A 27,475-nucleotide genomic window follows, 5' to 3' on the forward strand; every position below is an offset into this window, starting at 1 on the left:
CCGCGGCTGCCGGCGGGGGGGAGCGGCTGCGCGCAGGGAGGCGGCGGGGACGGGGACGGGGACGGGGACGGGGACGGGGCAGGAGCGGTGGAAGGGCCGGGGGGGGGGGGGTCACGGCTCTGCCCGGCTGCCCCAAGGGCCGGCGGAGCTGCGGCCGGCGAGGAGTGGGCGCCCCGGTGCCCCAGGGCAAACTCCGTGAGGGGGGCTAGGCTCCGTGACAGGCGGTAACTCAGTAAAACCGGGGGAGTCTGAGAGGCGAAACGGGAAAGGCTGTCCTGTTCCACCACCAACCTAAAAAACCACCACGAACTTCTCCAAATCTCAACCATAGCAACTTCTAAGGTCAATTGGAGCCTGGGTTCGAAGGAAACAAAGAGCAAGTAAGGTTATCTTTTATTTTCTCTTTTTTTTTTTTTTTTTTTTTTTTTTTAAAGAATGATTTATTAGTCTGTTGAAAAGTGAAATAAAATCTCATAGGTCAGCAAAACAGGAAATATGAATGTGTGGACATAACACCCACAGGATGAAGCTGAAAAGCTCTACGAGAACTGGAGTCAAAGTGTCATATGTGTTACTGCCAGACCACCTGGATGAGTTCAGGTCTTGAAGGTTTCAAAGACAGAACTTCAAAAGAAAAGCATTTAAGCTTTCCATATAAAGTATTGAAGACAGTGGAACAAGTTTGGGGAAGAGTTAAAGTGGTGCTAGGTACAAGATGCTCCAAGGTATCTCCGTGCCTTGTCCTGAAGTCCACCAATAAGGCCTAACTGCGAGTTAAAGCAGACTGAGGAGCTGGCAAGGACTTCTAGCAGGGCAGCCAAATAGCTGAAAAGGCTCCATGCAGCTCACACCCTATGGGTTTAAGAAAAAGACCTGAATCGTGTCAGGAGGATTTACAGGTCTCTGACACTGCTGTAAAGGCCTGTCGTGGTGATGTGCAGCTGGGACAGTCGCCTCACTCCAGCAGTGCTGCAGTCCTCTCTGGAGGCTGAGGCTCCAGCACACAGGCCACTGCCTTGATCTGGTAGAAGACTCGGTCCACAGAAGCAGCCAGACCGGAATCTGTCACATTTCTGAATCAGTCCCAGATGTCCCTGGGCATCTTCAGAGCTCTGAAAAGCAGTGGGCAATAGTTGCTTGTCCTCTTTGAGTTATATCATCAATGATTAAAATAATGTCATGTAGATACTCAGAATAAGACCAGCCTCTAAAAATGTTGTATAGTGAGACAGTAAGGAATTCCTTCAAGTTGTACTAATGAAAAGTTGGTAAATGTTTTCTGCCTTCCCCCAATTTATTTAAAGGTGTCTAAGAAGAAAAAAAAAAAAAAAAAAAAAAAAGAAACCTCACACAAAATAACCCTTTCCTCTATGAAAAGTTTATACAGAAAAAGAAAGATATGATTTAATTTAATTTCTATTGTCTTGGGTTTGTGTTTTTTTTTTTTTGGTTGGAAATTTGGATTCCAAAACTTTACATGAAACGAGCTATTTCTGTGTGGAAGTGCCGTCACAGATGCTCAAGGGAATTTACTGTTAGTGCTCCACGTTTCTATTTTCCTCTATAGGGTAAGTACCTTGACCTTGTATCTTTCTTCCTGGAGAGGAGAAATGGTGCACAGATCCCACATCTGTCGCAGCCTCCCTCCTTTCCTCCCTATTTCTTCTTTTCATTATCAGTAGTTCTGCTGGGCTTAAAATTCACCTTCTCCTACAAAAGCATTAGTAAAAATAAAAAGAAAAAGAAAAAAAGTTTTTATAAATGCATAATAGAGTCTAGCAGTCTAGTAAAATACGATCTTACCTATAATGTGAATACTTCAGAAAAATAATTTAAAAAAAAGTGCTGAATTAGTAGTCTGCTATGCAATAGTAGATTGAAGAGGCATAGCACAGACTCATCAGTTCTGCCCTGAAAGAACTAACGTGAAGAAGGGTTGGAGTAAAATAAATACACTGTGCTTTATAAGAGGAAAAAAGAAAGATAGGTTGTTAGTATCATTTGAAATAAATCACAGTTTTATGCATCCTTGTTCCCACTGATAAGGGTAACATGTATAACATCTATCTTAGAAAGCATAAGCAGGGAAGGAACTCCTCTCTCCCATTATATATTCACCAAAAGGAAAAAAAAACTGGTTCCAGCCTCCCTACATCTGTAGGTCTGCTGTTAGTCACATGTTTTAAATGTCTTTGTGTATAGATCAAGAAAGTTGGGGGGTGGTGTAAGACGGGACAAGAAGGAAACTTCAAGCCAGTGGCTGAAGTGGAAGTCCTTGCACGAAGGACTGCGTCTCCCGTTAGCCAGCTAACGTTCAGGCTTGGCAATTGATTTTCCGCTTTGGGCTGGCTTGGCTCCCAGCCTGGGTCTCTACCGCTGAATTAAGCATGGCTGCGAGACAGCACTCCCGTGCTGAGGCCAGCTGGCGCCGTACGAGTCCGTGTCCATGCTCTCGGCATCCAGAACATGGGGATCACCCTGGCCCGGGATAACTTCCAGATCAGCTCTGGGAATTTTTTGAGAGTGATAAGTGGCGTGGGACAGGGATCGATCCAGCAATTGGTCAGTAGACTCAGAGGAATGTCCAGCAATATTTCCTTGGGCACCATTTTTACTGGTCTGTACGTAGCCTGGTAGAGCCCAGACCAATCCAGCTGCACGCCCGTGCAGGTGGCTGCTGACCACTGTTTGGGTTTGCTTTTGGGAGCATGAGGCGGCACAAACCGTAGGGGACAGTGGCTCTGGGCAGTAAATCAAACCTTGTCATGGACAGCGAAAACAGACAGCAAGCTTCACTCTGTTTTTATAGATTCCTTAATCTCCTCATTAATGAGCACTTTCTACAGTATGCTCGAACCCCAGACCAGAGCAGTAATAGAATAATACTGGTTAGTCATGAAAGCGTAAGTGACACAGCCAGAGCAGTAATTTGAGAGAGATCCCAAGGAACACCTGGGTTCATTCAAATAAAGAAAAAAAAAAAAAAAAAAAAGGAGGGAAAAGATCATTTTGTCCAAAACCAGGTTTGCAAGGATTTAAATTCTTCATGGAAGAACAGGGAAAGAGGGAGGAGATACATGTGAAGCTAAAACATTGAGACATCTGGGGTTTTTTGAATGAGCCAGAGTTTTGGAAACTCGTTCTTAATTTGTGGACACAGTAAGATGCCTTTTCTCTAGAAATTCCATTTACGCGGTCACTGCTTGCATTGCTTTTCTGTATTTTATTTCTTCCTCAAGGGATTATCATTAAGTAGTTAAATTCCAAATTGTTAACCTGCTTTGTAATATTGTAGCAATTTTTAAACAAGTAGCAAAGAGTGGATTAAAAAAAATTAGTTCCAAGTCACACAGTCATTCTTCACACAATGTTGTTGGAGAAAAAAAAAAAAAAAAAACAAAACAAAGACCTCTGAAAATAAAAACAGTATGTTTTGGCATTTGTTTTGCATTGTTTTGTTTCTTATTGTAACCTACGACTGTAGAGAAATACATACTGACCTACGTAAGAAGAATAATTACAAATTTTATTGTAAGAAATGTGCTGTTCATGAGATAAAGATGGTTTGCTTTTGTTTGTTTGTTCAAAGAAAAATAAAATAGGAAATAAATGTTGCTTTCAAGTATGAAGCAACAAGTTAATGCACTCTTATGTGTGGATATTCATCAGTTCCTGTTCTTGTTTCCAGTTTGGAGCCTGGGAAAATAAGTTTTGTGACACTAAAGAGAAATGAAAGCAAAACAAAAAAAATCTCAATTTTTAATAGTAATTCTATTGTGATTATTTGAAATGTATCACACATTAGTTTATAAACTTGACTAATTTTATGCCTAAAATTTTGGAAATTATTTGAAAGCACTGTGGGGAATAATGCACAGGTGCCTATATTGACTCAACCTCTATTTGAACTGTCATTCAGACAAACACTACACATTCTCAGTAGGTTAAATTAGGGAAAGCTGGCATCTTTCCTGTAAATGGTGGTTTGCCTAATGCACAGCCACTTACATTTTATTACACTGATATTTTCTGGCCATAAATTCTAAATTCATCCTTTTACATTTCATCATGTTACTTCTAATTCCTGTGAACAACCCATAATAATACAGCCCATAGAAAAAGTGCTTGCCTTGAGGTACTCTAGTACTGAAAGTTAATAAAAGCTGCTTCTTCTGTGTCTTTGCTGACTTTTAAATATTTTATTCACCTGCCATTACACTTTTTTATACACAGGAATCTTTCCCATTTTATCTCCTCTTGTTTCATGGCTGTGAGCAGAAAAATTGCTAGTTAGTAAATCAAAATGTGTCTGACACTGGAAGCTAATTAGCACCAGTTGCGATGAGCTAGGTTGTGCTGGTGGCCTACGTACACTCTACAGAATATCCTGATCGCCTTTCTGTAGAAATGACAACTCAGATAAAAGCTTGTCTTGGTTCTCATGAATATCATCTTACTAACAGAGCCAAGAAAAGCAGCTGGACCGATGGGTTCTTCACAGCTCATTCACGTGGGCAATAAGGGTGAGCTGGCAAGTGGTTCCAGGAGCCCTCTGTTTTCAAAGATTTGTGGCCATTTGTAAAAATTCTTACTGGTCTGAAGAGGCTGCCCACACTATTAAATAATGTGTTTAATCTGTGCTTAATTTAGTACACAGTTCTGTGTTCACTAATATTTCATTACCGGAGAGATCAGATTTGAGCTGATGCAGGAGCAGGTGAACGATCACTTCAAATTAGCAATATTACACAGTGGTAATATTTTTGTTTGTTTACTGCCTTGCGGTCCAGGCATTACGCCTACTATCACCAGCCTGGATGGTCATCCAGCCTGCACCTTGCCTGTCCTCACATGAATTATTAGTTCAGAAGGAACATGGTGTTTCTGGAGACAGCTTCCAGAGTGGGCTACTGTTGAAATGTAGCTTTCTTTTTCCAAGATCAGCCAGTTGCTGCAGAACATTGCCTTCTGGAGAGGCACTGGACCATCATTAGCATTGCTGCTGTGCAAGAGCAGTGCAGCGCTCAAACTGCTTTTGAACCACTGCAGTAGCAGCAGGAAGGCAGCCCCAGCCCTGGTCACGGCCATACAGCAGTATGAGGCATCCCTGTACCAAAGCACAGCTTTCATTTTCCTCTGGGACAGCACAGAGCATCAGGCAACACATGTGGATGTTGAGTTAATGAAGTCAGAGCTGGTGGCACTGATGAAAACATTTGGTGCCAATTACCCTTGTTGCATGGGGTTTGTGAGAAGTAGCTCTTACCTGGGCTAGAAGACAGTTATCACCTGAGTACCACTGAGAAGAAGAAGGTTGCCTTAGTTATATGAGACCTGAAAACACCTAACTTTTGCTGGTGCATTACCCATCAGCCTGGGCTTGGGAAGGTGACGGCTACCCATGAGAGTTAGGAGGTGACACCTGCCACCCATAAAGTTCTCAGTCTGCACCGTCTGTGGACACCGAGGATGTGTTGGAAGGCTGTGCCACCTGTAATGGCAACACGGCAGCGCGATCTCTTTATTCCCTGTCTCCTGACCTGACACAACTTCCCACCAGCAGGAATTCTGAGAAGATCCACTATGGATCATTACAGCTGCTTTACTGCTGTCAGCTCAAGCTGGCTGGCCTGGCAAGGCACGTGGCACTCATATCTTTCCTATCTCCTGCCCATCTGATGCTGTGCAGCCATGCCAAGTGCAAACCCGCTGCTGAGCCCGTTTGGAGCAATGGAGTTGCTGACTCACACTCACGCTGGAGGAGCCTGCTTATTTCTTGCATTTAGCAGCAATGTAGCTGTTGTTCAAACTTCTTGCGTTACCACCTCAGGGTAGGGCTTCCAAATGGCTGTGCAAAATATCTAAAAAGGTGCTGGAGGGCCAGTGAAGTGCCCTTCCGAACCAGGCTCTTGTCCTGCATGGTGTGTCCTCCACAAAAATCTCATGGAGCCAAAAGAGAAGACAGTGGTGAGGTAGGAGTGTAACAAGTGGAACTACAGCCAGTCCCTCCACCAGCTGCAGCTCACGCATTTCCTGTGAAAACTGGGAGGGTCACATTGTCAGGGACAACCCGACTAATTGTTTTCTGCTGAGTGGTTGACAGCTGTTTGCTGTGACTTGAAATCATACTGTGTCAGACACGAGCAGTAAATCAACTTTTCTCTAACTTTCCTGTTCCCAGTCTCTGTTTCCCCCTGAAGCCCTTTGTATCCCGTTCCTGGAGCCAGGCCCTACTGGCTTTGAAATCCCAGCTGCGCCATCCCATCCGCTGCAGCTCTTTGCCCCAGGCTTTGAAATGTTTGAAATTTCAACCCTTAACATCTCTGATGCCATCCAGCCCTGCTGTGAAAGCTCCCAAATAACGCTCTCAGCTGGAAACGAATGAAAAGTAGGAAGTAATTGAAAAACAAAGCCAAAAAGAAAATGAAATCCTGAACAAAACTGAACACAGCAACTATTTCCAGACACACTTGAATTGAAATGTGGAAGATGGGCACTGCCTGAGTTCTTGTCTGGGATCGGGTTGCAGCAAGAATCTCATCCAGTGTCTCCTGCAGGCAGTGCTTGCTCTATTAGGAGTTGTTTGTTGGCAGCTGCTGAGCCTTGAGTAAATTACAGGCGTGGAGGTGTGCAGGATAGGATGTGAAGGGGTCAGGAAGGCCAAGTCAGAGGTGGCGGGAGATTCTGAGGGAGTAGAAATTACTGATGTTCATTATGGTCACTACCACCCTACTCTTGAGTCTATGCGAGCATTTGTGATCTCAACAGCAGCTGCGTTTGTCACCTAGTTCCACGCTTTGGATGTCCTAGAATATTTTATTTAGTCCAGGACAGAGTCTGTTCTTTCTTAACATCACAACCACCTCTTTCTTACATCCACACATTTACTGCCACAGAACTTCCAAGCTTACTGGCTGTTGTGCACACCCTGTGCTTTCTGTTCTGCTTTCTGCCACAGTCACCAGAACTGGTTTAGTAAGTGAATAAAAGTAATCCTTGTCCTTTCATTAGCTAGGTGGATCGTTAACTTTTCCAAAGGTTATTTGAAGGTCTACACCATCAGCTTCTGCCCTGCCTGGATCAGCTCAACTACTGGCAGCTTTTATGTGCATATTCTTTGGATAGGTTGCTCCTAAGCCATGAAGGACTGGATTGGGGTGAGTGAGGGATGGCAATCTATGTCAGTGTTAGATTTGGGGAAAAGGAGATTTCCTAGGATGAGTGGAAGCATACACATTTCTGAAGGATGCATGGTATGAGCTACTGCCTTTGAGGCAGAAAATAAGTGGGTTTGCAACAAGGTAGAGGACAGTGAGGGCAGATTGGTCCACTGGTGAAACCTCTTCTACTTTTACAGACAAGCCTAACTCTTGATAATGTGGCAAGTGGCTCTTTCCAAGGGAGGGGACTGCTGGGGATAAGAGACCAATATTGGGATCACAGACCTGGAAGGCTTGCAGGAGTATGACATGCAATTCAACCTGACACAAAGTATGGTGGGGTGGGGGTCAGAGGGACACTCTGGGTGGTAACGGGGAGGTACCATATGGCACAAGCCTGAGACAAACGAAGGCAGAAACCTCGGACACAGACTTAGGGGCATGCAAGAGTTAGGGAGCAGCATTCCTCACGTACTAGTTAGTTTGTTAGTAAAGTACTTGGGACCAAAATGAATGCCTAAAAAGTACTAGGAGGATGCAGGAAAATAGAATAAAATTAAAAAGGCCTTAATGAAGCATTTGGGAATAGATGGGGCTTTTGTCTACCAAGAGTATTTAATTTCTCCTTGTCTGTCTTTTCCATGTGGGCAGGTATTTGTGCTCGGTTTTGTCCTCCACCTTAAAGTGAGTGACCTCAAGTATAACAAAGGGATTCTTTGTCACGGTGTCTCCTTTCTTCTCTAGAAGTATGTCTATGTCCCTGCTCAGAATATGGTCCACCACTCTAATGACAGTAAACCTGTGAGCACCCATCTCACCCATCCTTTCCTTTCCACTGTTGCCCCTAACCAACCACCTTGCAGAACTTCTGAGACATGTGTTTTGCCCTTAACTTTCCCAAGTCCCTTTGATGTCCCCACTGAAGTATCTGTGGGAAACGGTGAACTGTATTTTGGTATGTTTTGCCCACAAAGGTCTGCTGTGTGGTGCAGCGTAAGGGACGGTTTCTGAGGAACACCAGCTATATGTATGGCTTGCATAGATTTATGGATTGATTTTTGGTAGTTTGGCTGTAAGTCAGTGGCAGCCCCATATTGGCAGACTGGTTACGCGAACACTGAGGCAAAGGCAAGGGATAAGGAAAAGATCTGGTGAAGAGATCTGATGCAAGGTAGGAATCTAGGATGAGCTCTATGACAAAGAAGCCTGGATGGTGAATGCCCATTAGAGAAGGTCAACACATGAAAGATTGCAAGCTTGCAGGTGACATCCAAGTATTGTTATCTTTGAATAGAACGAGCAGGGCAGAGGTAAGGGAGCATTGGAGCAGACTCTTGGTATGGCGCTAACTGTGAGAGAGCCACTGAATTTATACTACAGCAAAGCCAGCTTAAAATTCATCAATATGAATTTGATTCATCAAAACTTTCTACTATACATACCAGGGCAGTGCTTTGTATTAGATGGCCACTGCAATTTTGGTCCAGTAGTATTTAAAATGAGTTTTACTGTTGTATTGGACCACAGCCTTACAGGCAAGGGTGCCACTATAAATACAACTCAAATGTCAAAAACAATTTAAGACTGAGCCCTGGGGGGATTAGGCTAATCTTGTAGATGGCATGCATGTTAAGAGATGTCTGATTAACTAAGGTGATTTTCATCCATATGAAGTAAAATGACAAACATGTGGACATTTTTTTTCTGTGGTCTGTACTGTAACATAAAATTTCATTAAAAAGCTTCTATGAACAAGTCAAAAAGTTCACACTACTAACAGGACGTTATTAGTACAACCCACAACGAGGTTCCACGCATATGCACACACTGCTGTCACTAAGGCAGCCCTCTTGCTCATAAAGTGTTAAATTTAAGTGAGCTGGTACTCAGAAGTAAATCAAGTTTCTTCACAAAAAGAAAGAGAGGTGCACTGTGTAGTCCCCCAATGCACAGAAATGCATACCTTACATTAGGCATGTGTATTGCCTAATGATAAGTGTGGCTAATTTGCCATTTGTGTGTATATGTATACCAGCATTTCTTCAAGTGCAGTTGTGAGGGTGCTTGCGAAACGTGCAGGCTCAGAGATAAACTGAATGAACCCAATCTCTAATGTTCTTAGCTAAAATATGTGATGCACAGTAGATTCTAATCTAATTCTAATCTACTACCTAAATTACTGTAGAGACAGTTTTTCCAACCTTATGATTTGTGCTAAATAAAGCTTGTGAAAGTAGAGAGAAAAAAACATTATTTTAGGCCTGAGAAATTGAAAGGCTGATATGTCTTTTCCACGTCTTTCACCTTTCAGGAAGGCCACCAAATAGGTTGCTACAAGGAGAGTGGAGGGTATCAGAACCACCCAGAAGAAGTGTAGCTGCTAAGGTACTCCCAGCACCTTGGAAACCATCACCAAAAGATCTCAGCTGGATTCCACCTCTTTCAGGCTCTTAAATGGGCTCAGATGGGACACAGCTGATCTTATCTGACTCTGCATGTTCTCCTACTTCTCTGAGTTCTGATTTCCTCTTCAATCTGTCATTTAGACTTGGTAAGAGTATATAGAGCTCTGATGAGTATAACTCTTTCTATAAATTTTTTAATGCTTTTTATTGATGATGTAGTTATTTCAGTATAGATCTCAGTTTTGGATAACTGTTGACTTTTATTTAGATGATTAAGCAGATTGATTAGTTGTGAAAAGATTTTAAAAGTGGAAAAAAAAACACCCACAGCAGAGATAGTTATATGCTTCATAATTCGCAGGTATATCTGAAAATGTAAAAGATCTGCTTGACTAAGTAACACACTAAATAAGAAAAAACTATCAGACAATCCCTAAAACCATATATTGGATTAGATTTGTAGATAATTACACAAATGTTTTCTCTCAAAAGGCAAATGTGCACACATTTTAAAACATGGTAGCTCTTGTCCCATTGCTCGGTGACATTAATGAAGGCACTGCATTGTCAGGTAGTGCGTTACCCGGCCTCCAGAGCAGCTGCTTGTGTCAAATCAACGTCTGCCAACTCTGGTGATGGGGTCCGTGAGCAACAGCCATCTCATCTGAAGAAATTGTTATTAGTGACAGCTATAACCCTGAAGTCTGTTTTGAGCAAAAACTGCCGGATGACTTATGCCACTAAACTGGAGAGCAGCTTCCAGAAGATAAAGGCGCTTCAAAACAAGTGGGAATGTGGCTGCACAACAAGCTCGTGGCCATGCCTGCTGTAATAAAGAAAATCAAGGAATCGGAGCCTGGGCATGTCTACCTGCCACCCCCTGCCTCTGTGTCTCAGCGTTGTCTGTCTTAGACATCCATGTTTGTGAGAGAATAAGTCTAATATAAAAACCAGTATCACTCATTTTTCTGGGTAACTATCTTATGTGAATAACCTGCCATTTCATACTCTCCATAATTTATGCACACTACTGCAAAATTAATTAGATCTTTAGGAAGCCATTTTTTAAAGAAATCCACATCAGCACTAACTTTTAAAATGAATCAGTGGAACAACGGCTCACTCAGATAAAAGCTTTTTGGGCTGAATTCTTGAGATGCTCTAGTAACAGAGCTATTACAGGGCACAGCTGGAACTACATGGCCACTTTCCTCATGCTATTTTTTTGCCTTCATACCTTCCATTTTCTTTTGCATGCCATATCCTAATAGTTCTGGGCTTTATTTTTTAAAAGTTTTCCTACTCATTCTCTTTTGTCTCCTACCTTTTCTCCTATCCTATTATCTTTTACCTCTTCTCCATCAGGGATCAATTTGCAGATTGGAGTAGGTTCAGCAGAGGGCCATAAAGATGAATAGAGAACTGGATCAGATGATGTATGAGGAAAAGCTGAGACCTATATTCATCATGGAGAAGAGATGGCTTAGTGAAGGTTTAATCACAGTCTCCAGCTACTTGAAGATGTGTTATAGGGAAAAGAAGCTGCAGAGTGAAATGACAAGAGGCAACAGCAGTAAAAATTCCAGATGAATCTAAGGAAAAATATTTTCTCCATGGGAGTGGTTAAACCTGCAACAAGTGCCTAGAGAGCTTGTAGGATCTCCATCCTTGGAGGTACTCAAAACTACTAGACATGGCCCTCAGCAACATCATCTAACTTTGAAGTTAGTGCTGATTTGAGTGGAAAGTTGAACTCTAGCATAAATTATTTGATGATTCTGTCTTCAAATATCTTTGGTCTGCTAATCTCCATTTTCCTAAGGCCTTCTTCTCAAATAATCTTCCCTTTAACTCACCCCACTCAAGCCTTCTGCCCTACCTGGTCAGCCATCAGCAACACTGGCCCCAAAGCAAGATCATGCTTCTGATTCATGTGCACACCTTCCACTCTGCATGATTTTTCATCATGCTCTCCAGTCCCTGGTTGTCTTTGAACTGTCAGAAGTTAGTTGAGCTCTCACCTGCTCTGCAGGTAACAGCTGAAAGAAATCTATTGAACAATAAGAAAACTTGAGAGTCACACCCAGCTTGTCACATACGAGGTTGAGCCCCCCCATACAGATTGCATTCACATGCTGTGTCCAGTGTTTGCATAGGACTGCACTGTCTTACACTGTGTGCAGCTATTTCACTGTTTGATACTTTAAAGCCAGGTTTAGAAATATGGCCCTTAACATCCAATTTAGTATAATGACAAGAATAGCAAAATCCTGATGAAAAATCATAAAAAAGGTATCAAGACACATTTGTTCTCATCCAAGTATATCACTAAGAAAAAATGTATGAAAAAAAAAAAAAGGCTATTAATTAATTGCATAGGTTTAACCTTGCCTGCCAGAGCAAAATTTCTGTGCTCCATTTAAAGACTAAATCAAAAATCGAAGTAGCGAATATTTGAGAACTATGTGGTAGCTGTAATCAGTTGTATACTGTTTCTTGAAAGGTGAGTTATGAATAGCAGCTTTGGCAAGAGTCTGGTTTTGTCAACCAACAATGATATTAAATTCTTATTACGGCATGCAGGGCAAGGTTAAGACTACTTGCTAATTGTAAGCACACAGAGAAGCTGATGTTTCCTGAAATAAATAGCCCAGAATAGAAACTGCTTAGAATGATAAAAATATTAAATGATAGCACTTAGAAATGTCGATGGCCAGACAGATACCTTAGGCATGGCAGATAAAGTCTTCAAGGACTAAACAGCCCATTTACATTTGACCTTGTGGCTTCCCCCTCATCTATGCAGTGGAGAATACAAAGTTAAACAGGAACCAGCGTGGGCTACTTCTTTAAAAAGAGAAACACTGAAAATCTCTGTGAAGGAGTCCCATGGGACTCCCACTGCTCAAAGAAACTGTCAGGTTGAATGAGACAGAGCAAAGAGGGACTCAGTGGTGTAGAGGACTTGTCCACCGAGCAGCCACACTTTGGTGGCATGTGGCAGGAGGGAGATGACAAAGAGCTCCCAGGGCTTTGTGGGCCCTCAGATGGGGACTGTGTGAATGTGATGAGGTCTGGGAGTAAGTCAGAGCCCCCAGCTATGGGGGGGAAGCTTCAGCCAGGTTCCCAGGACCGATTTCTTGGGCGCCACACTCATGAGGGGGAGTATGTCTGCCACACTGTACTGTGTCAGGATGCGAAGGCAAAGAAAGGCAGAGGCAGATGTTTGTGAGGCACAGACATCTGTAGGACAGTCTGATGCTTCTCGTTCAGCTGGCTGTGTGGGTGAAGGGAAGGCTATGCAGAGGAGGGGGGTTTGACCCAGCCTCGGCTTCAAGGCAGCCAAGAAGCACCTGCACAGGACAGCCACACTGCGCACCTACCTCTGCCAGCAGCTGCCTGCAGCCCTCCCAGGCTGGATACAGCAGCCAGGACCAAACGCCTGTGCGGAGGAGGGAGTCATGCAGCGTCTGCCAGAGCCTCGTGCAACCGCAGGCACACACCGCAACTTCGGGGAGGCAACACCACGTCACCTCCCTGCAGGTCTGCAGCTACAGGGTCCGTCACTGGGACTGTCCACACCCAGGAGACTGGGGCAAAACCAAGCCGCGAAAGGAGATTATTGTTTCCTTATCATTCTCTGGCATCGCCTGAAAACAATGACATGAACCCTGAGGATGGTCTGTGCTGTATTTAAGGAAGGGGACAGTGGTGACCATCCATCAATTGTCTGACAGTGCTGCATTTTGGCTAGAGTGAAGTAGGCTAGGTATGGACAGCAGGTGGAGAATTACCCACTCTCTCATGTCAAAACCAGCATGCCACTTCTGAACACACTGCTGTGGCTGTTTTGCGAGTATTATGGTTCTTGACATTATCCAGTACATGGGTTACATGCTGTTTAACATCTCTGTTGGTGACATGCCCAGTGGGATTGAGTGCACCCTCAGCAAGTTCACCGATGACACCGAGCTGTGTGGTGCAGTGACACGCTGGAGGGCAGGGATGCCATCCAGAGGGACCTGGACAGGCTGGAGACGTGGGCCTGGGCAAACCTCAGGAAGTTCAACAAGGCCAAGTGCAAGGTCCTGCACAAGGTTGGGGCAATCCCAAACACAAACACAGGCTGGGCAATGACTGGATTGAGAGCAGCCCTGAGGAGAAGGGCTTGGGGATATTGGCAGATGGAGAACTGACCATGAGACAGCAATGTGCACTCTGAGCCCAGAAAGCCAACCGTGCCCTGGGCTGCATCAAGAGAAGTGTGGCCAGCAGGTCGAGGGAGGGGGTTCTCCCCCCCCTGCTCCGCTCTCATGAGACCCCACCTGCAGTGCTGGGGCTCCCAACATACGAAGGACACGGACCTGTTGGCGTGGATCCAGAGGAGGCCATGAAGATGATGGGGGGCTGGAGCACTTCCCTTACGAGGATAGACTGATAGAATTGGGGTTATTCAGCCTCGAAAAGAGAAGGCTCCAGGGAGACCTTATAGTGGCCTCCCAGGGCTTAAAGGGGGCTACAGGAGAGGTGGGGAGGGACTTCTGTATCTGAAAGAGGGTAGGTTTAGATTAGGTATGAGGAACAAATTCTTCACTGCGAGGGTGTTGAGGCGCTGGCCCAGGGTGCCCAGAGCAGCTGTGGCTGCCCCCTCCCTGGAAGGGTTCAAGGCCAGGTTGGACGGGGCTGGGAGCACCCTGGGCTGGGGAAAGGGGGCCCTGCCCGGGGCAGGGGGGTGGGACTAGGTGATGTTTAGGGTCCCTTCCAACCCAACCCATTCTATGTTTCTATGAAACAGGCTTTACAAAAATAAATAAACACAATGATAAATGTAAAAACTAACAGCAGCATAACACAAACCCTCTTTCCCTTCCTAGCTTCACTATTTATTTTCTGTGACAATTTAGAAAAACTTCAATTAACTCCTCAGAAAGGACTCACTATTTTGTGAACTTGCTCAACTGCGTCAGTCATCATAGATAAAGGAAACAAGTACAACCCTAAACTGGTGTATTAGGTGTGTTCTGGAGTACAAACACAGGTAAAGGATTACAGTGATTACACCAGATTAGGTGATGAGAACGTAATAGAAAAGTGATACCACAATCACCGACAACAAACACTGAAAGCAGGTTAGTGGGTAAACTAAAGAGAGTTCCCAGCTATTACAGAAATAAAAATACCATGTGGAACAAAGAACACTTTATTTCCTGTGGTATTTTTCATAACATGTTTTACTAAGCCAACTAAATCAAAGGTGTTAGAAAACAATAGTGTGACAACTATTAGAAGAGGAAGATAAGGTTCAGGTAATATTTGAAGAAAAGCAGGGAAAATGCAAATTATTCAGGAAGGCTATCACAATTAAAAGGGAGAAAAAGAAAAGGCTCTACACTGTTAGTGCTGAACAGCCTCAACAGAGGCTGCAGAGCCTTAAACTGGATGAAAGAAGAGCTCAAGGGTTAGGAGGGTTGTGAAGAAATTGATAGTAACCTTTACCTTTTGGTCAAGTCTTGAAAGTAGTGTTTAGAGCGGTTCCTGGAATTAATAGGTTAAAGTTTTTTCACATACACCAGCATTCGTTACTGTAACAGGACTTTGAGGTTTGGAGCCGGGGCTTTTTGAGGATAAGTAAACATATATACATGTCAACCTAGAGACAGTCCCTGCCCCAGAGACTTCCCAGTCTAGACTTAAGGCATGAATCTGATGTGGAAAGCAGATAGGGAATGGAAGATGTTGTGTTGACAAAAACAGTTGTGAAATAGATGGCACTAGAAGAGTACAGGAGAATCGGTGATTGAAAAGTGGAAAAAAAAGTTTGCCAATATAAAGAACCTAATGCCTGCTGCCGTATGCCTGTGACTAGATCAGGAAAAGACTCAAAGAATGAGGGAGTGGGAGAAGTGCAGATGGGAGGTGTGTAAAAGAAATACGGGGAACTTCTCATCGTGGAGAAAACGTTAATGTAAATAGAAACGAACCCAAGGAGCCTCAGCTTTATTGTTCTGTCTCCTGAGGCTGTGGGTGTATGGAAGCGAGAGGAGGAACAGTGCCACAATTAAACATGCATGATAGCAGTTAAACACTGACTTTTCCTCATTTTACTGTCAGGTCATGAATTTTTGAGACTTACTTATTGACAAATTTGGCTCCAGGTAATTATTAATGAGGTTTCTTGAAACCATGACCACAACTGAAGACCACTCTGCTATGTACTGTGTAAACACAGAAAGGCATTTCCCGATGCTAAGTAAAGGGAATATATAATAAGAGGTAATGAAAAATGAAATAAGATCCTCTGTACCTCAGTAACACGTGACCATTCCAGTTTCATCAGCTTCTAAGTGTCATAGTAGGGACAAGTCTTGAAAAGAGATTTTGAGGAGGATGGATTTCAGGAGATTGCAGTTATTTCATGTGAAGTCATGCCTCCGAAATTCTGTCAGGAATTATTACTGAAAGTTAGGCTTTATTCATTTGTTATCTCTCCCCTAATTCCCTTTCACTTGGTCTGTCATCATAAAGCTGTCTGTTTAATTTTTGGTGGTTATGTATGTATACAGACACACATGCAAACTGGCTCTGAGTCTTATTCTAAGATTTCTGACTAGATGTTTACCTACCTGACATCAGATTTTTTTTTTTTCCAAGGCCTTTGGGTAAGATCAAATTGACTTTTGATAACTCTGTTTGTACTTGAAGATAGAGTAGAAAGAATAAAGCATTTTTTTTCATCAGTTTTTCAACTTTTCCTTCTTTCTCTGTTACCTTTAAATATGCCAACTCTATGATCACAATTACTGTGTTCTGACTTACTGTTTTCTGCAGCTGGAAGAAGGTTTTGTTTGACTTCAGTTACGCCACTCTTACCGGTATTCTGGTCAGCTGTATCCCTTTAACAGCATCCAAAAGAAAGAAGAGAAATCTCTTAGAAATTATTCTACTGGCATGGAAGAGCTAAAAAGTTGGCAAGGGGGGAGATTAATTTCGAGACTGTGGGTGAGAGAAAGGACTGGTGGCACAGAAACCCCCCCTTCCAGGTCTTTTCCAGGAAAGCTCCAGTGAAGACTCATAGCTACACACTCCCTCTGATGCTAGAAACTCCTCCATGAAGCAAAAGGGTCAGGAAAATAACATCAGCTTCTCTAACCTCCCTCAAAAGGCTTTGCCTTTGGACTCCCTGCCACTGGCAAGGAGACCAGAATCCATCTATATATCTCAGTACCGAGGTGGGTAGTCACCCTAAGAGGTAACTGACTTCCCTCTCCTGATGTGGGAGAAGTATCCAAGGGAAGAGGAGTGCCTGGACAGGACTCCACTGCCACTTTCTTCCCTAATTCACTACTTATGTTGTAGGGAAAAAAACCTAGAAGTTAAAGAAACTGCACAATGGTTACAGGATGTCCTGTTGCATTTATCTAGAGATGCAGGCGAATGACTCACCCGAAATATTTGATGATCGGAAACTATTATGTTTTTCTTTCTTTCTCACATTTCTTCCTGAAAATATCAAGCATTCAAACTCTGGAACACGGTTAAAGGCGACATCTTAAAGCTATAAGAATTCAAGGAAAGAATAAGGAAAGCGAGTCTGTCTTTGAAAGCTTATCATAGTCCAGAAAAAGTCACGTGACTAAAATGTGCCTGCCCATCTCTGAAAGCTGTGCTACAAAAATGCGAACAGTATCATCCAGATCACTGGAAAAAAAGTCCTGCCCAGAGCATATTCTTTGACACGGATTATATACGAAATTTGTTAACCTTATTATTTTTTTTTTTTTAATTAAAAAATGTCCATGAATGGTTAGTCATGCTAGCCACGATTCACAGCAGCATTAACAACCTTAAGCTGTTCCCAATTCATGCTTTATGGAACCCAGTGCAAGGTTACTCAGCTATGAGTGTCCAGGCTGTAGATTGCCGGCGTGTGGCCTGTGCAGAGCGGTGGGGACGCTCAGTGTCTGCTCCTTCCCGTGGTCACATCTCCTCTGGACTAGCCTGGGAGGAGGGAAACCTGAATCCCAGAACCTGCTACAAGGGACATAAGAAGTAAATTGGTTATAAAGTGTGGTTTGGTATGGCCCTGTATACAAATGTGCTTAGAAAAGATATGTCCAAAAGAATCTGCAGCCTAAAACAGACCAGGAAAGGAAATATGATTATCCTCATATCCAGAAAAATTGGAGGAACTGCTACGGTGACTTTCCCAAAGTTATGTGGGAAGCCTGCAGGAATGGAGCCTATTTCCACTGACTACCGGTGCAATAGCCTGAGCACGTAGCATTTAAGAAAGCAGAAGAGCAAGAGCCCTTTATTAAAGCTATAGAGAGAACAAGCCATGTGTAAGTTGTGAGAATATCCAGTGCACTTTGCTGCAGGCTGACTGTCAGCAGACACTTTTGGACCTGTAAAGGAGAAAAAAAAAATCATAAAGGTGGCTGACTGGGGTTGAGAGCAAAGACTGTTACAGGATTTTTCATGACGAACCAATTTTTTGTGTGGTCATGTCTAAGAAGCAGCTGAGAAACGTTAGGCATGTTAACCTAGGAGGAGTGAATAAAGGGTCAGAATGACCATCAGATGACTTCATTTACCTTCAAGATTTAAGGCTGTCTTGTTTCATATTTTTGCAGCAACCACAAAGCTAGAAATTTACATGTGATTTTTTAATTGTGCTAATGAAGTCAAGATTATCATGTGGTTTCTCGATTACCATCAGGCGGAGAACTAAGAAAATATCAGATCCCATGACATTCACAAGATTGTGAGAGTTGATAGGACTGGCTCTAAGCACACAGAACTATCTCTATATGCTATGCTTATTTTTGGTACTGAGCACTCAGCTATTTCTGGGTAAACTTTCTACCTCTGTCTTTTGCTTATAAGAAAGAATTTTTTGGTGCTATGCAATAGAGAAGCAGATAGGAAATGGCAGTTCCCGTCCCAGGGACAGGCAGAAAAAAAGGTGGGAGGCAGAAGAATAGTTTGAGCAGCTCAACAGCTTGGCCAGACACCGAGCTCTTTTTTGACTTTCAACTCAGAGCTTTGGACCCCAACACCATTTACATAGAAGATATTGTTTTATAAAAGTCTGCAGGGTTATGCAAAGCGAGGCATAACTAAAGGCAGTCTAAGAATATCATACTTAAGACTCACAAAGTCCATGTTTTAAAAAGTCCTTTTATGGGCCTTTTCCAAAATAATAGCTCCCGCAGGCTCAAATGCCTCATACCCAAGTGAAGATTTTGTTTAATTCATAAAGAAGTTGATTTGTCTGCTAGATTGTTTCCCATGGATCAGCCTGTTCACAAACACAAAACATACTGGCATCCAGCTGGGTGTTACTGCTGCCAATTTCAAGACAATAAATGGTTCAGTACAGAGCAAAATTCAAAACTTTTATTCCACAGAGCAATAAAAGCAGTCGACATTGCCTACTGACAGACTGCCAGAGTAAATATTACCTACTGTATAAGTTTCCATTCAGAGCTTTCATCGGGTCAAAGTACAACCACAGACATTATCAAGCTTTATACTGCATTAAAAGAGATTTCATGAATGATTGAAAAAAGTTTTAATAACATTTTCAAACATATGACTCACTGCATCTTAATGAGCTACAATCTCCCTCAACAGCAGTGTGTAACGGGTTGGCACTGTTTTCCTGAAGACAGGGGCTTTATTTTGGGATGAAGCCTTCGGGGGAGAGTTAAATGGCTTCCATGGCATTTCTTGCACCCCAGGGCAGGTGTCCCCAGCACATAAAAAAACAAGGGAAAGCGTCTGAGTTCAGCACGTCTACAGTGTGACCCTTGGCAGCAGGCAAGACAGGAGAAGGGGTTTGAGTTCACCTTTATTATCTGGTTACTGTTTGCATTTTCAATACACCCAATTACCACAGAAAGGAGGATGTGTTGCTTGTACGCAGTAAGTGGACCATTGGTAGGTGTGGGAGCTATTGCCTAGTGTTGGTGGAAGCACTCGCTACAAGTAGACCTGCTAGAAATCAAATAAATGTGCTAGAAATAGGATCATTTGTATATTTTTTTCCTTAAAAACAAACCCAGTATGTCCTAACCTTGTCACATTTAACAGAAAGTCAGTTTGGCTCTTTCTGCACCTTAGTAAAGCCACACGCCGGTTTGCAGCTTTGTCTTGGAGCAAGGTGTCCTGTGTGCAAACACACCCGGGCAGCGACCGGCAGACCTGGCTCTGTCCTGCGCTCCAATACGGCCACTTCACCTCCCCCCACATTGGCAGTTAAATGGAGGATACTTTTTCTATTCGAGAAATTTGAGCTATTGCACAGACAGAACCCCCCCCCAGCAGCGGTGAGAAAAGCACAGGCTTTGCAGTGGGCCTGGAAGGTGAAGGGACTTGGCTGATGGCAAAGCCGAGGTGTGAAGTGAGCTTCAAACCTGATGGCTTGTCATAATGAATATCTGCCAGCAGCTCCTTTATTTCCATGCTGTAAGAAAACCAGCCGAGATCCTTCGTCTGTCAATAGGTGAGCTGAAAACTTCTGGGTAACAAGGCAAACAGGCTTTAGCTACTGAATGATATGCAAATGTAGTCCAGTGAGGAGGACAACAGTTTACTGGTTAAATAGAGCTGGCTGTGCCACAGTTTCAGGGCTTTAGGTATCTCCCTATTATTAAAAAGGCAGATTTTGATTCTCTCTGAGAAAGTTGTATTCCCCAGACAGGAGGTAGACCATAAAATGCATATGCACCATCCTAACAAGGCTTTTAAAAATACTCAGTCACTTCTATTAGATAACCTAATCTCTTTTCCTCTGTTTATTGCAAGTCCTTGTGGATCATCTTCCAAGGTTTCATCTGGTCTAGGTTTTTTTTTTTTCCCTTCTTTCTTTCTTTGGTTTGTTCTTCCTTTGAAATGCCCCTTTAGAGCTTTTTCCAGTGAAATACCGTAAGTTTTTCAGAAAAACATTTTTCTGGTTTAATAATATACCTTAAGCTGTGGTTGCATCCAGCAGTGCCACACTATGGAATCCTCCCCTCTGTTTGCTCTTATTGACTTGCTCTGCTCCTTTGTTTTTTTTTTAGTTTGGAGACAACTTTTTTTTTTTTTTTTTTTTTTCCAGCAGTTTTTAAAAGCAAGATTTTTCTGTACTCTACCCACTGCTTTACCAGCTTTGTTTTCAGCTAGATGGACATGCATGGCATTTTCAGGCTGCTCCAGGCTGTAGCCTGGCAATGGCCAGAAGTGTCTCCTCTCGGGGCCGGGGAATGCATGCACAATTGGTAGGAAATGTAAGAGACGCTCAGGAGAGGCTAATACAGAAGCTGTTCATTAGAGACGCTTCGAGTAAATGTACTCTACAGCAGCATGCCAAGGGATGGGAATTGCTTAGGGACTGCATTTTTATTTCAGTCAAAAAGAGGCACTCCTTTGCAAGATGCATCATTTGGTGGGAGAGAAACTCTGAAGAAATGACAGGAATGAACCACGGAAAAATCAGAGGCGGGAAGGATGGTCTTCGGGACATCAAGAGTTAAAACTGGGAGGTTGTAATCTATTTAGGGAAAAGAGCTAAGAGCTTTGTGTATGCGGTAACCAGTCCCAGCTCCTGGAGCAATCGAGGTGGCAGAATCAAATTCAGAATGCTAATTACTGTAACTGAAGAATGAGTATACTTATTATCTGATATAAAGCAATTTTAGAAACACACCCACAGTTTTAAGATAACAGTAATAACAGTAATTGAAAACATGAACTGACAAGTCACTAACAACCCATTATATCACAGCAGTGTGGAAGAGCCTCCTATCTTAACAAAGCACCCTTCTGTCAATCCTTGACAAATATACACACCCCAATGTGGTCTAAAGATCTGCTGCACAGAAGATGTTAAAATCTGTCACAGCCCTAATAACTCTTTCAGTTCCTTACAGGCCCAACACCCAAATTTTGGTGTTTCTGCTAGGTCTTTTTGTTACTGGAGTAAGGTGGAACTCAGAAAAATTATCAGTATCTGGCTTCAAAAACACACACCAGTTTGTCCAAACAGGTTTGTCCATTGGTGTAAATAAAATTCAATTTTTTGAGCTACATGTTTTCACTTGGACCCAGACAGGGGTCTCAGACTGGCCCTGTTTATCTCACAGAGGAGCGATTCAGAATATACATTGCACAGAGACTTGTGGGTTGATCCAGAAGTCTCTAGTAAGCCCCCTCTCCTTGAGGAGCTGCAGCTTGTCCTTGCCCACGTGTCTCCTGAATCAAGGCAGGTGAGGTGAGGAGGAGGACAGGGACACAAATCCCCACGTTGCTGTCTGTTTCCTCAGCTTGCCTTGAAAGGGAAAAAAGACAAAAAATTTTGCAAACAGGCAAGAAATTTAGTCAAATACAGACTGGATGCAGTAAGGGGAAAAAAAAATAAAAAGCTTTATTTTCCAGCCATTCTTGTCTTCATTCCATGGAATTACATTTTTGGAAGTAGTAGCATAACGCAACCAATAAAACAGCTACGTAAAAATTCCGCCTCCCTATCCCACATTGTCATTCATCAGCTCTAGGATATCTTATCCTGTGGCTGCCCATGGAGAGTGACAAGCAAAGGAAGCTGGAAGAGGAGGAAGAGGGAACACATTTGCATTCCTTGTGCTTTCTGATTTTGGAATTTTATTCTGATAAAATCTACAGGATGATCCAGTCTCTAATTAGCTCCAGAGCTAATGAGCTGCAAGAGCACTATAAGTCAGTTTGTCTTCCTACAGCCCTCCTGTGCACCCTGCACCAAGAGCAGCTCAGCCGCATCCAGGCTCGCTATTTCCTCCAGATTTGTGCAACTTTAGAAGATGAGATCGATCCAGACCCTCATCCCGACTTTTCAGTTATGCAGAGGAGGTTGGGGAATTGGGGTCTGACTCTGTCAGCGTCCTCCCACGAGCTTGCAGCAGGGCTGTGATTTCCAGGTTTCCATCCGTGGGCAGACCCAGTGTGCTTACTGCCACGCACAACGCGGCGATGCTTTGCTCTCTCCCTGGGTCTTTCCGGATGCCTGCCATCTGGCAGATCCCACTCACATTTACAGTACTCTCTGAAGAGGGAGTCGGATTTGCTTGCCACCAGCCACACAAACACACACATTGTACGGGGCTGGCGGTGTGCCTGGCTTCTCCCAGCTATAGCATAGCCCACCCATTCTGTATGTCTCAACCTGATGCATAATCAGCTCAGTATATAATAATAATTCGTTCTTATTTCAAAACAATCTTGCCCTACTTGCTACTACTTCATTAATTTCTTAGACTGAGTTGCATAATTTATTTTCTGAGTTACACCCAGCAGCTCCCCTTCTGCATCGCAGCTCCAGAACTGCACTGTCCTCAGCATCCCCAGGCGCGAGGGTGGCCAGCACCTGTGTGCGCTTGGTGCCTCACAAGATGGAGACAAATGGGAAAGAGGTGGAGGCAGGGTGTGAGACAACCTATCTAGAGAACTATGGCATTTACACAGCAGCTTCTGATATTTTAGGAAACCCCCAGTAGATATATAATTAACAGAATAATATTTATTATTGAATTAATCTCTGAGCCAACACCTGTAAGGGTGATGCATGTCTGCAGCTCTCACATGAGCTGACATACAGATTTAGTCCACAGAAAATGCCACGGAAGGGAAAGAATGCTAATTTTGGAGAGGCAACCAGGGCTTGGGTGTTCCCTGTCCTGTGCTATGCCAGTGACACTCCAGCTCCCCGCTGCCTTTCACTGCTTCAAACCAGCCCCCGTGGAGAACAGCCCCGCGTGCCCCACATTCACAGGGACCTCGCCCGCAGCTGGTGGGCCCTGCTTTCACGGTCCCAGCCGGGACTGCTGCTCCCTAGAGAATGAGATACTGGTAGTTTGCCAGCCAGCCTGAAATCACTCAGCTCAAACTGAAATGAATTTTAAGTGAAGGCAAAGTGAAATTATATTGACATGCAAAGTAGAAGCTTTCATTTGCTGTCTGTAGAGACAGACAGACATAGAAATAAGAAGAAGCACAGATGGCTAGCAGTGATTTTTTTTTTTTTTTTTTTTTAGCTCCTGTTGTCCCTCCAGTTTCTCCAGCTAGAGAGCATCGGGATGCTGAGCTGGAGTTCAGTCCCTGGGTAAGGCACCCGTCATCTCTAGGTATCTATAGACTGGTAGTTTCATCTGGATCAAGAACAGACTTTAAAATTAATTTTGTGGTTGCCTCTCTTACTGTGGCTCACATTGCAACGTAGTCCCAGAGTGTGCGAGCTGCATTCCTGACAGGGGAAACTTATCCAGGAGATCACTTCAACCACAGATGAGCACTCGGCCCACAGGACCAGATTAGAGCTGGTCTGTGATAAAATCCCAGAGATGTGTGCTGCACAGGCCCTCTGGACTGGCTGTTTTCCTCTGTAGCTCCCTTCCCAGGGTGCTGTAGTAACCTCTCCTGCATGGCTGGACACTGATGTTGGGATTGGAATCTGGGCTATCCTGGTAGGAAGGCAATATGACTGAAAAAAACCTGGGAATTGTTTCCCAGCTACTAGGAAGGGAACTGTGGTATCAAGTAAGCGTTCAGCTAGAATAATAACCAGGCATCAGCAAGAAGTCATGACTTCAAAATTTCTACTGTATACTCTTACATATATTGTTTATTCACAGCTCTTTGTGTTAAGCCCCAATGGTTTGAGCAAATACATTTTATAGGGTAAGCAGCAACCTGAAGCATTGCTCTTACGACCAGAAAAATAACAGTTATCACACCTCAGCAGCAGAGTGTCACCACCTCAGGCCACTGACTCATTCTGACCTGTTTTTAATGAGAAACTAACCAAGAAAGGACAGAGCAGATGACAGCCCACATAGATGGGGGTGGCCACCCGTTGCACTCCCTCCTTCCCCTGGCTTTCTTCGGAGACCCAGGAGGAGCTTGAAGCATTTCAGATGCTGTGAAGAGGGTACCTCGTACCACCCTGCTGTGCATTCGGGTCACATTGGCCAGTTATTCTTTGAGCCTCTGCACAGAACAACTAGCTCCCAGGCCTACCAGATGAAGAACTTGTGGTATTTTTCTTTAAAACGCAGTTTGCCTGGTGTGCTACAGCGCTTGGGAGTCCTGCTGTGGCCAGCACAGAGCAGCTCGTGCATTTACTTCCTCTGAGATAAGCTGTGGAAAATGATACTGCTGGTGGGGATCCTAGCATTGCTGCTCAGCATGTAGTCTCCAAAACATGACTTGGTATCTGTCACCAAGGTCATCTGATTGCTCTTCTCGTGTAAATGAAAAATAAAGTTCCCTCCATGGCCCGAAAGGCAGTACAAAACTAATATTGCAGACAGAGAGGGGAAAGGAAGAGGCAGTGTTTGCTAACGCAACCTGGGCTCCAGCAGGAATTTGATCTTTTCTTAATATCGCTTTATTTAAGTTATTGCGAATTGCCATGGATTTTGCCATTCCGCTTTGCTCACGATGGTCCTGCTGTGCAAGCCAGCAGCACCTTTAACATCAGCAAACCTCTGCAGTAATTCGGGTCTGCTCCCAGGCTTTCTCTCAAACACCACCTGCACTAGCCTGGGCATGATGATCTGCTTTTTCTTCCTCTCTTAAAACTCTCTTAAACTTTCTGCAAGACCGGCTACGTATAAACTGTGATCTATAAATTCTGGCTCTTTTTATTTCTCACCCGAGCAGTTGACTTCCAAGCTGGGACCCACCGCTCCTTGGAATTTTTTCTCCTGGCTGTTTTCTCACGTCCCTAATCCCCACCACTTATCATGCCTGTTCACATGCTCTGAGCTAGCCAAATACGCAGGTTCACTTCTCTCATGGTTAATAGCTGTGAAACAGCTGCTCATCGCCGGTTCCTACTTTGGGCTGACTTGAGATCGTGAATCTTCTAGGGGTTTTTGAGTCTTCTGTGCTGGCATAGCTCTTTTTTTTTTTTTTTTTTTTAGCTAACTGGACACTGTTGATTTTGCCAAATCGGCAGCAAAATGGGATTTCTACTTGGCAGACCTTGATTCTGCGGTCTCCGCATCCATTCGTGAACTGGTTTTCTACTTGCAAAGAGATTAAATGATTTCTCCACTTTGAATTTTTATAACAAGTTACAATAATTTTGGATTAGGTCATGCTTCTTGTTAACAGAAAAACTAAAAATTCAAGAAGTCAGACTCTTTCCTACTTTAACCCATTTATAATAAATGCCCCCAGTTTTTTAAACAAAACTGATAGATTGGAGCAGCAGCAGAGAGAAGCAGCATGGTCAATTGCAAATGCTGAAAAACTCATGTCAGCCTCTCCATCTTTGTGCCTCAGGTCAAAACATGAGGTGGATCCGCCTACAAAACAGTTGCAAAAGTTACATTTTGGACATTCTTATCTGATTTCTGATTTATTATAGTGCATCCAGGTCTTCGTTTTCTGTCAGCTGTTTTTGTTTTGTTGTGTTTTGTTTTGTTGTGTTTTTAACTGCAAGGGCTACAGATTTATTTTTAGATGAAAACTCCTTTTTTTTTTTTTTCCCAGACAACGCTCTTTACAAGTTGCAGAAAAATATCAAAAGACTGCCAGTACAGACACAACACTTGGCAGCAGGAGGCAAAAGTGGACACAAGCAGTGTCTCTTGCAGAAGCAGCAACCCAGGCACCACACATTCATCTCTACAACCTGAACATGGCTCTGTTGGCCCTGCGCTTTCTCCTGCTCCCAGTTCTTGGCTCGTTCCTGAGCCACCAGGAGCCCTTACTGGTGGAAGACATCCCACTCTACGCTACATGACCACAAAGGTTATTCTCAAACCTGACTCCTAACAGCCCCTCTTCTAGACAGGGTCAATGAATACCCTGGCGGACAGTTCCCGCGTTAGGTGAAGAATCTCCACAAGCCTCACTTTTCTTGGGACGACTGGGCTTTTCGGGGTCAAACCCCAGCACTAAAAGCACCTCCCTGAGCGCGGTTTTTCGCGGCGGGAGCCGCTGCCCGGGGTTCCCCACAGAGCCGCTTCCTGGGGAGCTCCAGCTTCCCCGTTCGGGGACCGTCGCTTTCCAGCAGAACCGGCCTGAGCCCGAGCGGCGGACAGCATTGCGTCTGCTGGGAACATCCAAGTGCTCTGGGGTCCAAGGGAACCCCTTGGAGAAGCCCAGCGGTGACTTGCGCCCACTGGAAATCATTCCTACCCTGGCATGGACATGGGTAGCCCCCCCCCCCCCCCCCGGAGCGACCCTCCGGGGCAGTGGACTCAGCCCGTTTGGAGTTTTCTTGGACTGTGTTTAACCTTCTTAGGCAGGCTTTCAGACTAAGTTCGTGCATACAGGGAAAGCAGAGTGTACAATTTGCTCCCCTGTTTGGCATAATCATAGGCTGTGCCAGTGCCTGGAACAATTTAATGAATAGCTTAGGCTGGGTTTTGCTGTCAGATCTTAATACTGCTTTTTAAAAAACTCTTGCCGCTGTCACCATTGCTGTGCCTGACAATGCGAAGAACGCCCAGAGCTCTAGGTAGCGGTGCACTGATATGATAAATGTATTTATTCAACCTGCGTCAACCTGCAATAACTATGCAGAGGAGTATACTCTCCGATGCCCAGTCTTTGGCCACATTTTTAGGAGAAAAGATTGGGGAAAAGTACTTCATTACTCCCAACACACCAAAGGCGCACCGTGAGCCTCTTCACTCATGTTTACGCAGTGCTAAAGCTCTGGTGATGTGACTGCACTCCTCTAATAAACCAAAGGGGTGGTTTCTCACAAGAAGGCTTGAGAAGAAGGAAGAAAATGAGTTGAGCCACAGAGAAAGACAGGAAGGCTCACGCTGTCATCAAACCCAGACTGCCTCCAACAGCACTATTTTTTCCTCAGAGATCTCAGAACCCAGAAACCTAGAGCAATGTTTTGGGTTTTCAGTGAAGCCCGTGCTGCTG

The 27,475-nt window shown here is 43.9% G+C and overlaps 1 protein-coding gene and 1 long non-coding RNA gene across 5 annotated transcripts in view; one reads left to right on the forward strand and one right to left on the reverse strand.

Moving 5' to 3' along the window:
- The first annotated feature begins 105 nt into the window (after positions 1 to 105).
- On the forward strand, positions 106 to 10,528 carry LOC116961938. Of its 3 annotated transcripts, XR_004407254.2 has the most exons (4): positions 106 to 380; positions 460 to 1,568; positions 9,472 to 9,711; positions 10,137 to 10,528. It is a non-coding gene; the product is annotated as an uncharacterized LOC116961938 (long non-coding RNA). The 3 variants fall into 3 exon arrangements; XR_006164739.1 differs by lacking the exons at positions 9,472 to 9,711; positions 10,137 to 10,528 and having other exon boundaries at positions 448 to 3,645; XR_006164738.1 differs by lacking the exons at positions 9,472 to 9,711; positions 10,137 to 10,528 and having other exon boundaries at positions 460 to 3,645.
- Positions 1,409 to 27,475, reverse strand: part of TGS1 (trimethylguanosine synthase 1) — a 57,788-nt gene continuing 31,721 nt past the window's right edge. Inside the window, exons 13-16 of one of the 2 annotated variants that reach the window (XR_006164737.1) lie at positions 17,009 to 17,970; positions 16,382 to 16,458; positions 15,870 to 16,004; positions 1,409 to 1,710 (exon numbers count right to left, since the gene is read on the reverse strand). Coding sequence is in view for 1 of the 2 variants with exons in the window: in XM_042786333.1 (XP_042642267.1) it covers positions 21,870 to 21,878 (9 nt within the window). In the remaining variant the exon portion in view is untranslated. Of the gene's footprint in view, positions 1,711 to 15,869; positions 16,005 to 16,381; positions 16,459 to 17,008; positions 17,971 to 18,949; positions 21,879 to 27,475 lie in introns of those variants that run through there. The other variant, XM_042786333.1, reaches the window with a different exon arrangement.

Source organism: Tyto alba, unplaced genomic scaffold (assembly GCF_018691265.1).
Source record: "Tyto alba isolate M040663 unplaced genomic scaffold, T.alba_DEE_v4.0 Super-Scaffold_9, whole genome shotgun sequence".
Classification (NCBI taxonomy): Eukaryota; Metazoa; Chordata; class Aves; order Strigiformes; family Tytonidae; genus Tyto; species Tyto alba.